Genomic DNA, 13,782 nt, shown 5'->3' with positions numbered 1-13,782 from the left:
AGCTTAGGAACTTACTAAGAAAATAAATACTCGGTTGGTTACAATAACAGTGTGGGCTGAAAAAAAGGGGGAAAAAAGTGTCTTCACCATTATGATGAAACTGCCCAGGAGTAAAGTTTTTCCTCCAAGCCACATGCCAGCTTTTCTATTTGGAATTGCTACCATCATCAGCAATAATCCTTTGGAATAGGTTATTAGTTCAGAAAGTTAAAATACCACACTGTGTATGTGACTGGTTTGAAGAATGGATGGTGAGGGCGCTTTGTGGATCTCAAATATGTCATCAGCTTCTGGCAGCTTCTGTCATTTAATTCCATGTTATAAAGGTGGCATAATGGAATTTGATTGGTTAAAATCCTCTATTTACTTTCTGGCATTATAGTGGTATCTTTTTTTTTTTTTTTAAACTAGAGTCAACTTGGTTATCTGTAAGGGAAACATGCCCTTATACCAGGAAGCCCTGCTTCGTGTTTTGATTACCAGCATCAGCTTTGCAAAAGCACCCTGACAAAAGGCTCCATGCATATAATACCGGAGACTAGAAACTTTAAACAAAACAGATTTTTAAACAAAAAAAATGGATAAATTTATCAACCTATGTCTATTCCAACTTTCAATTTCACACACACACAGGTATTCTTATAATAAAAATAGAAGGCATGAGATCCAGGTAAAACTCTTCCTTGAGAGAAAACAAAAAGAAACAGATAACGTGTTCTTGGTAAAGCCCAGCTAAGTCGGGAGGAAACTCAAACATCTTAGCTTTTTTTTGTGCTTTGGAGAAGCATATCCCTGCAAACCGAGCCACTGAGGCCAGCTGAGAGCTCACAGCTCTTATCAAGGGTTAGATCTGGTGAAAAGTACAAAGAAAGTAGTTTTCTAACACAACTGGGTTTTCTCGCAGTAGCAAGACACCGAAATTAAGCCTTCTACTGCTTGGGTTTGTGGACCTTTTAAGAGAAAACTGGCAGTCACTTTAGATAAGGAGTAGCTATTTAGAAGCTTTGGAAGACGTGTGGGTGTTCTTCGTGGCCTTTCCTGTGACTTTCTTTTGGGGAGACTGTAAAAGGTGATGGGAACACGTCAGAAATTATTGAAAAAGATTGCCCGCGAGTTGGAGGCAACGTTCTTCTCTCTCCAGGTTGTTTCCCGAGAGAAAATTACCAGATAAACAAACCCGGTGAAGTGAAACAGGTATTTCACTGCCTTTCAGTATTAGATTCCTCCCTACTCAAGCCCTTAGACTAAAACATTTTTTTAAATCTCTAGACTAGAGACACGGAGAACTGTCCTTATAACTGCCGAAACACCACCAGCAAATTGCACACGTTTGCTTAAAAACAAAGGGCAGGAGACCAGCAGACAGAGGAACTGGACAGGATATATATAATCGCTTTACAAACTTTCCACTACTGTAAGATCATTTCAGTCTTTGGCTTTGGGTTAGTGAGCTTCTAAGTTCTGCAAAAGCAGACCTCAAGGACTGTTAGAAGAGAGAGGAGTCCGCGGAGTCAACTTCGTTTTACCTGTGTGCTCCCAACATGATTCTCCGCTAAGGCAAGAAGCACTCTTTTCCTCCCACCCCAGCTTTTTGGAGATCTGAGGTCGGTGGTAACGGGGTAGTGGGCTAGCAGTAGAGAACAATTCCTGTGGGTTTATTCATCCCATTCCCGGTTCTTCTTCCCCTAGGCAGCTCCCAGCGCGCCAGGCGCAGCCAGTTTGGGAACTCACCCTCCCCGGCAGCCAAGTCGGGCCAGGCCCGGACCTGAGCGCTAAAGCGCGAGACCAAAGCGAGCCAAACGGCCTGTTCCAAGTCGCCCCTTTTCCTAGAGCCCTGGAAGGACCTCGTCATCAGGAAGACCTACCCACCAGCCACTCGCCACCGGCGGCAGAAAAGTGCCCCGCGCGCAACACGGCCAGCCGGATTGCGGGGACCCCAGGAGCGCAGGGCGGAGGATCAGCGCGACAGGAGGCGAGGGCGCTGACGGCACCGCCGGGAAGGAGCACGGGAGGGGGGCAGGAGAAGGAGAGGAAGGCCAAAAGCCAGAGCAGCCGGGCAGCCCGAGCTTCGGGAGAGAGCGGCCTGAGCCCGGAGCTAGTTGCCTCGGGAGCCCTAATCCTCTCCCGCGGGCTCGCCGAGCGGTCAGTGGCGCACAGCGGCGGCGAGGCTGAAATATGATAATCAGAACAGCTGCGCCGCGCGCCCCGCAGCCAATGGGCGCGGCGCTCGCCTGACGTCCCCGCGCGCTGCGTCAGACCAATGGCGATGGAGCTGAGTTGGAGCTGAGAAGTTTGAGTAAGAGATAAGGAAGAGAGGTGCCTGAGCCGCGCCGAGTCCGCCGCCGCCGCAGCGCCTCTGCTCCGCCAACTCCGCCGGCTTAAATTGGACACCCAGATCCGCGAGGGCGCGGCGCAGCCGGGCAGCGGCTTTCTCAGCCTTGGCAACCCCAGGGGCCACTGTTTCCCACTTAGCCACAGCTCCAGCATCCTCTGTGTGGGCTGTTCACCAACTGTACAACCACCATTTCACTGTGGACATTACTCCCTCTTACAGATATGGGAGACATGGGAGATCCACCAAAAAGTAAGAGGCTATTTTACCTTGTGGGGCTCGGTGTGCTATTCTTGTGCGGGGGTCTCTCTCAGGCACGGGTGCCAAGGGCTCTTCAGAGTTGGAGTCATTGCCTGGAGAGACAGAAAAGGTGGCTTTTTCTTGTTGCCGCCACGCCTGCATGCTTGCTGTCGGTTCTGATCTTCGGGAAACTGATCGTACCTTGTGTTTGAATTCGCCTGTGTGCCCTCCAAAACCCTAGCCTTCTGGTGCTAAGCGGTGGTTTCCTCCTCGGGAATCTTGAGCTCTCCGAGAAGGTTATTCTGTTGCAAAGGTCTGCCTGTACATACAATACCCGGAGATGTGAATTAGCATTAGACTTGCAAAAGAGAACGAGTGACAACTGTATTGATGTCTGCTCTTACTAACAATATCCAGTCCTATGTGCTATTTAAGAGCGTGCTTCATGGAAAATATAAGCGTTCACTTAACGCTTCTAGTCAAAACCTTTTCTTTGACTTGACTTATCCATAATCTTTCCCAATGATTACGGCAAAGAGGGAGGAGGGAGGAAAAAGAAACACAAAATGAACGGGTTTGATTGCGTGCTAGGCTTACAAATGTAGACTATTCAAATCTGCATTTTACATATATTCCACCTCCTTTTTAAAATGAGTCAAGGTTTTGATGGCACACTTCAATTACCATCCCAAAGTGCAATACTCTTAAAAAAAAAAAAGGAAGAAAGAAAGAAAGGAAGGGGGGAAAAACTCCCAGAGTACGCCCTATAAGAGAACGACACTAAAAGTGTGTTTATCTCTGTAGGAAGTAAACGGTTAGTCAATCATGTATTTATTTTCATTTCAGAAAAACGTCTGATTTCCCTATGTGTTGGTTGCGGCAATCAAATTCACGATCAGTATATTCTGAGGGTTTCTCCGGATTTGGAATGGCATGCGGCATGTTTGAAATGTGCGGAGTGTAATCAGTATTTGGACGAGAGCTGTACGTGCTTTGTTAGAGATGGGAAAACCTACTGTAAAAGAGATTATATCAGGTACGCCATTTATATTGCTTCCTTAATTTTGTGAGATTTCCCTGTCTCTCTCTACTCCTTTTTTATTTTTTGATGTGGCTTTGTCTTTTTGCAAAGTATGCCTTAGTGGGGTCCAATGTGCAAAAGTTATCCTTTAAGTATGTTACATAAATTAAACTATTCTGTTTATTTCACTTTTTAGGGGAAAAAAAACCCCGCAAACTCAATAGTGGTTTTCATAAATTGTGTGGTGTTGAAGCTTGTTTAATTGCTCTTGGAGTTTGTGATGCTCAAATTATTTTCTTCTTTCACCCTCCCCCTTCCAAAACAAGCAGAAATTTAAAGATGGATAACTTGGCCTTTCTAAACTTTCTTTTTTAAGGTTGGCTTTTATTGTATCATGCAGTGTTTTCCCCTATTCATTTATTTATTTTTATAGTTCAGTGTTTTATTAGTAACTTAGAAATTTTGTGGAGATGTCAATGCAATAGGCGAAATAAAAGTTTGACCTAAGGATGTTTCGAAGTGCACTTTGAAAGTGCAGATAGAAATATTGCCCCATTTATTTTTAGGGTAAGAGTCCTTTCTTGGAAAATTTCAAAACCAACCCAAAAAAGACCGGAAATTTAATCTTTTTAAATATTAACCCTTTGGTGACATCTGACTATCTTTTCTTTCTTATCTTATCTGAGCTGATGAATTAGACAGAGCAGATCAAATTGCCCATCATCTGTCTACGAACAATTGGTATATTTAGATAATTGAACAGCTTCCTTTCTCACATTAAAATCTGGTAACTGATAAAATGAGCGAATTGCCCATTCTGACAAGACTAAAACCACATAGAAGACTTTCTGAGGTGTTTTTTTTTCTTTTAGTTTATTTTGTGTCTAAACTTCACGCTTCACAAATCTCAAATTTTCTCTGACCTGTGTATATATGTCAGAAATTTCATTTTCTGCCTTAGGAAGTCAGTAGAATTCCTAAAGAAAATTTTATTGTTTTAATAACAAACAGAAGAGATAACACCTTCACTATTATGTTAAATAATATCAAATATTATATATTTTTAAATTTCTCCAGTGGCTATTAACAAGTAATTAGCTTTTGTAAGTTATAAAATTTCTGGAGCTGAGAACTTATATTAAAGTTTAGTCAAGAGTTAAGTAAGTGGTCACAATTTTTACCTGTTCACTTAGTGTCCAGCACTTTTTCTTATTGTAAAATCATGAAATAGAGAGTATAATCCTGATAGATAAAAGTGAAAAGTGTGTGTAAGGGTTTATTAATACTTTGTGGGATGGGGAGTGGGGGAGGGAAGGAGAGTGGGAGGAAATAGGGGAAAGGGGGAACTGGAGGAAGGGGGAGGGATTTTCCAAATTGTTTGGTCACAGACAAGGTACCGTCCTCATCCTATGAAATGGAAGATCTCACATAGAGTAGGCGGAGGGAGGAAAAACTTTTGAATCTACCTTCTAACCTCTGACAAATGAGCCGTTTTCATTGTTTACTTGATTAGTGTGTGAACTCAAGATTCTGGAGAGGGAGAGCTCACTTTGCACCTCTAGGACTATCTTTCCTCCTATGGAGATGGCGTTTTGCTCAATTGCATACAGATCTTCATGTAGCCAATTTTGCGTACACATTTATAGAAGGAGCCAATCGCTTTTGCCTTTTCTCCTTCACTCTCTCAGGTGTGTGTGTGTGTGTGTGTGTGTGTGTGTGTGTCCGTCCCTTTGAACTCCTGTAGTTGTAAAAGCAGAACAGAGAGACTATTTAGGTCTGAATGCCCTTCTCCCCTTGGGAGAGTGAGGTACCCTCCTCCCATTTTGTGTGGATCTTTTCCTCTGGTACATTCTCTGTAGGAATGCCCCTGCTTCTGTTATTACTGATACATGGAGAGGGTGCCAGGGCAGTGCCGCCTAGGTGGAACCTACAAGGATTGTCCCTTGGTAAGGAAAGGTCAGGAGTGAGGAAGACCTTAGAAGTGGGTCTTTTCATTTTTTCTGGCTGGTCATGGTTCTCAAGCAAACTGAAATAGAGGCAGATGGTTCAGCAGCTTGAAAAAGATTGAGGGAGCAGAAGAAGATTTTAAAGATAATAATAAGAGGAAGAATGGAAAGGAAACTTACTGTTAACATTGTTGCCGGAGGAATAATCTTTAGTTGGGGAAAAACTGCAACGTGCTCATTGTGCAGAAGGGCATCTGGAAACCCGCAGAGTTTCGTTTTGTTACTCTGCCTGTGCATCTGTGTCTATTTACAAATGAGTGGGGTGACAGTCTCGTCCCCTTGCCTCTTTTTCTCTTGGAAGGACTTTCTGTAGCAGTTTTAGAGACATTTCTAGCAGCAGAAATTGGGGCATAGGAAGGCAAAAGTGTGGGGCCAGTGTACCAGCGTTCCTCCTGATTCCTTTCTGCCAAGAGCTGCAAGGGTTACCCAGGGACTGGGCTAGAACAGAGGTCCAGGTTTCCAGCATATCAAATATTTTTACTTTGGGAGTGTTCTGAACTAAGAGCTACCGACGGAGACACAGAGGTTCATAGGAAAAGAAAAGAGGGGTAAAAGAAAGGGAGGAGAAGAGAGAGAAACTTAATGATTTCTTTCCTCCCATTCCCAGCTGGTCGGCTAATGCTGATTTCAGTGGCCCAGGGCAGTGGCCGGGGTCCTTGGCAATCCTGGGCCGGGACAGTGCCAGCTTGAAGTGATTCCCTCTTTCTGTGTTTCTCTCACGGTCCCTGCCCGGCGGCGCGCAGGTTGTACGGGATCAAGTGCGCCAAGTGCAGCATCGGCTTCAGCAAGAACGACTTCGTGATGCGCGCCCGCTCCAAGGTGTACCACATCGAGTGTTTCCGCTGCGTGGCCTGCAGCCGTCAGCTCATCCCTGGGGACGAGTTCGCGCTTCGGGAGGACGGGCTCTTCTGCCGTGCGGACCACGACGTGGTGGAGAGGGCCAGCCTGGGCGCCGGTGACCCACTCAGCCCTCTGCACCCGGCGCGGCCGCTGCAAATGGCAGGTACTCCTTGCCGGGAGGGAGGCCTGCTGGGGGAGGCTGGTGCTGGGCTAGGCCAGCACCGCCCCAGCTAGTGCGCGGGCCACCGGGGCCACGTTGGTAGCCACAGGGCAGTCGCTGCGGCCGTGGCCGGCAGTTAAAAGAAGTGTTCTGGGAGCAGTTTGCACTGTACTTCGCTCTTTTGCACAAGATTCAGTGCACTCACTGTCTCTCCAGACTCTCCCCCACCCCCTCCCCCAGCACATCTACACGTCTGCGTGTCTAAATATGGGTATACATGAATGTACACTACTTGCGCACACATGCATACATACGTCCAAACAGTACTTCCAGTTCACCTTGCCCTCCAAACCCGGGCTTACTGAAAATGGGCTTCAGCTCCCCCCTCCCTCCCCCCCCAGGTATTCTTCCTGCCGCTGCCTAATTAAAGGGGTGGAGCTCGGGGGCCCCCAGAGCTTCCTCCTTTAACCCAATGTAGGAAGCTCAGGTGGCCCTAAGTCATTTAGCCTTTCAAATCCTTTTTCCTTGCAACTGCCCCATACTCTAAAACACTTTTAAAATTTATTTTTATCCTTTTGTGAAAGAATGGATGTGAAAAGATACAGTCTTAATAACTGCAGGCCATTGCACAGAGCTGTAATTTAAAACTGTCAACAAGCTAATCTGCAGTAATTGCCTTTTAAAGGGAGCCTGCCTCTTTAAACCATTCATTCTATGTGATTTGGTGAGAATTTCATCTTCAGGCCTGTCGCTGTAACACTAAATTGACCCAATAGGTTTTGACCTGACCCTAGGAGTCCCGGAAGGTGCAGAATTTGTACCATACATTTCAGAGAGCCCTTTCCCCAAGAAGGAGAGTAGAAACAGGGCAAGGTTGGCCGGGAGGAGGCCTTCCCTTAGAAGGCAGACAATGTTTCCAAACCTTACCTCCCCTCAGGAATAGATCTACCTGGTGCATTTTTAAAATATCAATATTTACTAAACACTGATGGTGAGGAAACACAGATCTGTCCGCTCTGCTTTCTCAGAGGCTGTAAGACTTCTGTTCTGGGGATATGTGTGACTAGCTTGCACAGGAGCAAAGCCAGAGTGGCAATTTCTGTTCTGTGCAACCTGTGCTCTGCTTGTGGGGAAACACAGAAGAGGTGGAAATATTGGGAGGAAGTCAGGAGACAGAACACTTCCCAGCTGTCATTTATCTAGAGCCTAGGCAGCTCAACAGTTTCAGTTTTCTTTTGCATGGGGTCAGCCCATCGCAGGAACAGCCAGGTAGATTTAGTAGTAAGAAAGATCAAGGACGGGAGTTATGGCCGAAATACTGAATTTCTTTAGCCCGTTGACATGATTGCTCTCTCTGGACTGAAGTTCAAGCTTTTCTGGCAGAATTCTCTTTGACCTTTGCATTAGAGACCTCCTGGCTGCTTTAGTGTCTCGCTGACACAGGGGTATTCTGCATTTTCCCTTGTACCATCTGTGGCCATTGTCTAAGAGTCTGGAGGTGGTGGGTACTCATGTAACCTGGGCCCACTCTGGGTATGAGGACAGGCGAGAAAGGAGGAGAAACAATGTTGAATGATGCTGCCCCTGAGATATGGGCCCCTTTGCTAAGGCTAAGAGTAGGGGTGGAGGCTGTGCTCTGGGCCTGAATTTCTCAGCATTGACCTCTCAGATTAGAGAGCCAGATATTATTCTCCCTTATGCTTCCCTGGTCCCCACCTCTGCCGCCTCAGCTTTGTCTGTTGAGGCTGCAAAGCACTGGCCATTGTCAGGGAGCAGCACGGGAGGGCGAGCTGCCCGGGTCCGCGCTTACCGCGCCCCTTGCCTCGCAGCCGAGCCCATCTCCGCCAGGCAGCCGGCCCTGAGGCCCCACGTCCACAAGCAGCCCGAGAAGACCACCCGCGTTCGGACTGTGCTGAATGAGAAACAGCTCCACACCTTGCGGACCTGCTATGCCGCCAACCCCAGGCCAGACGCACTCATGAAGGAACAACTGGTAGAGATGACGGGCCTCAGCCCCCGCGTGATCCGGGTCTGGTTTCAAAACAAGCGGTGCAAGGACAAGAAGCGGAGCATCATGATGAAGCAGCTCCAGCAGCAGCAGCCTAATGACAAAACTGTGAGTGGCCCTGGGGCAGAGTACGGGACTTGAGGGGGGAGCAGAGCAAGTGCACAAGGTGCGAGGGGCTGCCCAGGTTGGCCTGTATGTGGGTTCCGTCCTGCCCCAGGGGAAAAGCCCTCAGCCCCTTACCTCCTCTACCCGCGCCCAGGGGAGAGGCCACCGGTAAGGGCTGCCTGCGGAGCCCTGCACCTCTACCCCCAGCCCATGTGGGTGGGCTTGTGCCCTTCAACCTTGCCCCCACTCCGGAACCGGAAGGGTAGGGTCACCTCTGCACTGCGTGGGCGGGGTGGGGGGGGGGACGGGGACAACAAGGCCTGGCCCCGTTTTGCCAAGGTTCAGGTTGTCAGTTCCTCAGGCACTGAAGTGAGAGACACCTCCTTGGCTCCCTATCTCATTCAGGGGGTGGATGGGTTACCCTGGCTGTCGACCCCCTGGGTGTGCCCCTTGACTCTGGGCAAGGCCTGCCTCAGTGCCCTCAGACCAGGGAAGTCCACCAAGGTGACCTGGGAAGACAGGGCACCCTCTGCTCTAGGTCAAGCCCAGGCCTCCAGAGATATTATTATACACTGTCATCCCAGGCCCATGGAAGAACCCACTCCACAGGATTTCTGGTTGAGTTAAACTAAAGAGGTTCTTTTTTTTTCCTTTTTTCTTTTTACCACTTCAGCCCTATTTTTAAATGCCATAAAACCCCCCGCTGTCATTAAACTTGGCAGGTCAGCCAAGCCTGGGCCGGGGCACTTTTCAAGTTGGTGAGTGTGTAATAGCACACAATAGCGGCCAGACTCAAATGCTTGGGGGTGGGGGTTGGCTCTGTGAAGAGAAGTGCCTGTAGAAAGTGTAACTGAAACTGCCCAGAAAACCCACTCTGTCTAGAGGCTGCAGCTTTCCGCCCCTGTGATGCCGTAGCCCATGAAGGCCGATGGGAGGAACTGGGATGAGCTGTGAACGTAAAGGGAAAGGAGAAAGTCAGAATAGAATTTATTTTAATAAGGTCCAAGCAGACCTACTAGTCCCACCCACAGAGGCAGAAAAACAATGCAATAAAACAAAACTGAACTCTGGCTAATATCCATACATGCAGCAGATTAACTGAGTCAATAATGGCCACTATATAGATAAGATAATGCCAGGGTATATTTGCTTAGCCTGTGCGGACAATGGAGGGAGGGAGTTTGGTCATTAACATGTTGGGACTGGGGGGGCCTATTCACAGAATATCCAGGGGATGACAGGAACTCCCATGGTGGCTGCCAGTCCAGAGAGACACGATGGTGGCTTACAGGCAAACCCAGTGGAGGTGCAAAGTTACCAGCCGCCTTGGAAAGTACTGAGTGACTTCGCCTTGCAGAGTGACATAGATCAGCCTGCTTTTCAGCAACTGGTAAGTGTCAGCTCTCAGAGTGAGGAGGCTTGAGTCTCCAACAAAAAGAAGATTCTGGTTTAACTGTCACACAATGAAAGATTCAGGGGGGTGAGGGTGCCTCCCTGGCTCCAGAGTTGGGGAGAGATGAAGGAGGCTTGGTGTAGATGAGGCAAGTGCCCAAGGAAAACAAACTTCTTATGAGTCTTTTCTGTGAGTTCATAATTTGACCGTACAGGTTGAATTTTCTATTGGCCGGGCCTGCTTTAAGGGATAACCTCCAAGGTATCTAAGTACCTAGACATGCACGGAAAGGTGCACAGGGTTACAAAATGATACATCTTAGACTTTTAGAGCTGGAAGGGACTTTAGAGATCACCTTGTCATTTTGATCAGCAATTAGTAAATTTACTCTCTCCTCAGCTCCTAGAGAATGGTATATTTAAAGGCCTTAATCAAGCTGTTTGTATTAATAACTGATGTTGTAAGACATGATCAATGTTATTATCAATGGGCAGCAGGCACCTGCCTGAGTACAGTTTTCAAACGTATCAATAGAGAGTTCAGTTATTTAAAGACATGATGGATACCTTCTGTTATTAATATCCCTTTCTGGGACAAACTTAATCTACAATATAGGACTGCTTTAACATTGGAAGTGTTCAATGTTAAACATTGAGTTCAGATGTTATACACAGTCACATACTGTGGGGCATGTCTAGCCAAAGGAACATGAGTTCTACCAATCAGAGAGATAGTGCATAAAAACCTGTTTTTTAGCATTAATATGTTTTACAGACCCAGAGAAGAGAAAATTAACTCACCTTACGCCTACAAATGGCTTAAGGGTCAAGATAAATAAGATTATTAAATGTATGTTGTGATATGACATATATGCACATAATTCTTTTTCTTAGTCAACAGTCCTATAGAATCTTGTTCTACAAAACAAGATCTATTCTAAAAACTTGTTCCTTTCTTTGAAAATAAAACTTTAGTTGAGGTTAGCTTTTTATCCTCACATTTACCCGGAGGACATTTTCTTTCTCTGTGGCAACAGTTAGGTAATAGGCCAGAGGCAGTGGTTACAAGGACTTGGCCCAGGTTTACATTTGTAAGTGGGCCAGTCTAGAGCCTAGGCAAATTTGAGAAGCCCCTTGACCTCACCATGGGAAAGTTTAATAGGATAGAAAGGAAGGTAGACTCTGGAATTAGGAAAAAGAACTTATTTTAAAGTGAGGTTAATCTTATGAGTTATTTGAGCAAAACCTGGATCATAGAATGCAAGTAAGAGGAGGGCTCAGGGCAGCCAAGTGTTTGTACCTTCTGAAACTTTAGTGTTAGATGAGAGCAGTGGGAGGAAAGCCAAGGCAGGAGGGGGGTGTGGGGGCAGAGTGGAGAAGGAGGTTTCCAACAGCAACACAATACTTTCGGTTTAAAAGAAGGAGCCAGATATTTGTAATGCGATGATACGGGTCTCCTCTTGGAAGGAAGAGCCTGATTTAAAGAGAGAGAGAGAAAGAGAAAGACAGAGGAAGGCCAAAAGGCAGCAGGACCAACAACAAGGAAGAAAGCCCACGCTGTGAACCCTCGGAGAGTTAATAATTGTTCTGTGGAGTCTCCTCTGAATCTTCTGTCACAGGATCTGAGCGTGTGTTATGGATTTTCCAACTCAAGAAGAGAGGCTTTGATGCCTGGAGACTGAGAGCTCGCCTGCTCCCAGGGCAGCATGTAGCCAGCAGGATAATTTTATTTTGAGATGCACGGTAGAGTTGCGATGCCATTTTACAGTGGGAAACACATTTGTTCTTAAATAATTTAATGCAACACAATGTTGGGAATTCAGTTTCAGTTAAAACAGAGATCTCTTGAAAGATGGGAAAGCTAGAGGATTTCTTCTCAAGTTCTTTTCTTTGTGGGCTTCCTTTTTAAGCCTGTTAAAATTCAGTTATATATGTAGATATCTTTATCTGCATATTCATCTACACACACAAACACTCGCACATACATGGACACATATGACGAGTTTATAATCCTTTAAAGAATACAATCGCAGCCTCCTTTATTCATTTCTCAACCTTCTATGCAGGTGAATTTTTCAGAAGGAGGACCGGGCTCTAATTCCACTGGCAGTGAAGTGGCGTCGATGTCCTCTCAGCTCCCAGATACACCTAACAGCATGGTAGCCAGTCCTATTGAGGCATGAGGAACATTCATTCAGATGTATTTTTTTTTTTCCCTGTTGGAGAAAGTGGGAAAGTATAATGTTGAACTCCGAAACAAAAGTATTTAACGACCCAGTCAATGAAAACTGAATCGAGAAATGAATGCTCCATGAAATGCACGAAGTCTGTTTTAATGACAAGGTGATATGGTAGCAACACTGTGAAGACAATCATGGGATTTTACTAGAATTAAACAACAAACAAAACCCAAACTCAACATACGCTATCCAATGACCTTAGGAGTACTGAAAAAAAAAAGACGTTTTTAAAACGTAGAGGATTTATATTCAAGGATCTCAAAAAAAGCATTTTCATTTCACTGCACATCTAGAGAAAAGCAGACATAGAGATTTTCTAGTCCATCCTATTCTGAATGGTGCTGTTTCTATATTGGTCATTGCCTTGCCAAACAGGAGCTCCAGCAAATGAGCAGGAAGAGAAACTGGCCTCTTTGGCTGAAAGTCCTTTCAGGAAGGTGGAGCTGCGTTGGTTTGCGATGTTTTTAGTTGACTTTAACAAGGGGTTAATTGAAATCCTGGGTCTCTTAGCATGTCCTGTAGCTGGTTTCTTTTTTACTTTTGCCCCTTCTCCTCCTCCTTCTTCTTTTTTTTGAGATCCATCCTCTATCAAGAAGTCTGAAGCGACTTTAAAGGTTTTTGAATTCAAATTTAAAAACCAACTTATAAAGCATTGCAACAAGGTTACCTCTATTTTGCCACAAGCGTCTCGGGATTGTGTTTGACTTGTGTCTGTCCACGAACTTTTCCCCCAAAGATGTGTATAGTTATTGGTTAAAATGACTGTTTTCTCTCTCTGGAAATAAAGAGGAAAAAAAAAGGAAACTTTTTTTTTTGTTTGCTCTTGCATTGCAAAAATTATAAAGTAATTTATTATTTATTGTCGAAAGACTTGCCACTTTTCATGTCATTTGACATTATTTTTTGTTTGCTGAAGTAAAAAAAAAAAGATAAAGGTTATACCGTGGTCTTTGAATTATATGTCTAATTCTATGTGTTTTGTCTTTTTTCTTAAATATTATGTGAAATCAAAGCGCCATATGTAGAATTATATCTTCAGGACTATTTCACTAATAAACGTTTGGCATAGATAAATAAATAAATGCAATGATCCAGGGTCCCTCTTTTATGTGTTTACAAGTAAGCTATTAAAATGTCTGAAATTAAGGACTGCATGTGAATGGGGTAAACTGACATACAATAGGTGATGTTTTATTGCAAATAGTTAAGGTGGAATTTACTAGTTTGCATTTTAATAGTTGAATCAAAACTGGTTGGAAGCCTTTGGTTCTCAGCTGTGATAATGTTACAGTATTTTTGAAAATGAGTTGCTATCTCCCCGTTCTGCTCCCTACCTCTCCTTGCTCCTGTCTCTTTTCTTGCCCGATCCACCTCACCCCAAATGGGAAGAGGGTACTGCTTAAAATGGGTTTTACTTCTGAGTCACTATTTTATTTTC

At 45.3% G+C, this 13,782-nt stretch overlaps 1 protein-coding gene across 1 annotated transcript; it reads left to right on the top strand.

Moving 5' to 3' along the window:
* Window positions 1-2,312: 2,312 nt before the first annotated feature.
* Window positions 2,313-13,434, top strand: ISL1 (ISL LIM homeobox 1). Its single transcript, XM_045787421.2, has 6 exons — window positions 2,313-2,584; window positions 3,419-3,608; window positions 6,343-6,602; window positions 8,429-8,715; window positions 9,935-10,102; window positions 12,171-13,434. The coding sequence occupies exons 1-6, from the start codon at window positions 2,557-2,559 to the stop codon at window positions 12,285-12,287; spliced, it is 1,050 nt and encodes a 349-aa protein (XP_045643377.1). The 5' UTR covers window positions 2,313-2,556; the 3' UTR covers window positions 12,288-13,434.
* The last annotated feature ends 348 nt before the right edge of the window (window positions 13,435-13,782 follow it).

Source organism: Ursus americanus, chromosome 15, assembly GCF_024610735.1.
Source record: "Ursus americanus isolate L20-20 chromosome 15, mUrsAme1.1.p, whole genome shotgun sequence".
NCBI classification, from domain to species: Eukaryota; Metazoa; Chordata; class Mammalia; order Carnivora; family Ursidae; genus Ursus; species Ursus americanus.
The sequence above is the reverse complement of the archived record's forward strand: the minus strand, read 5'-3'. Positions and strand labels throughout refer to the sequence as shown.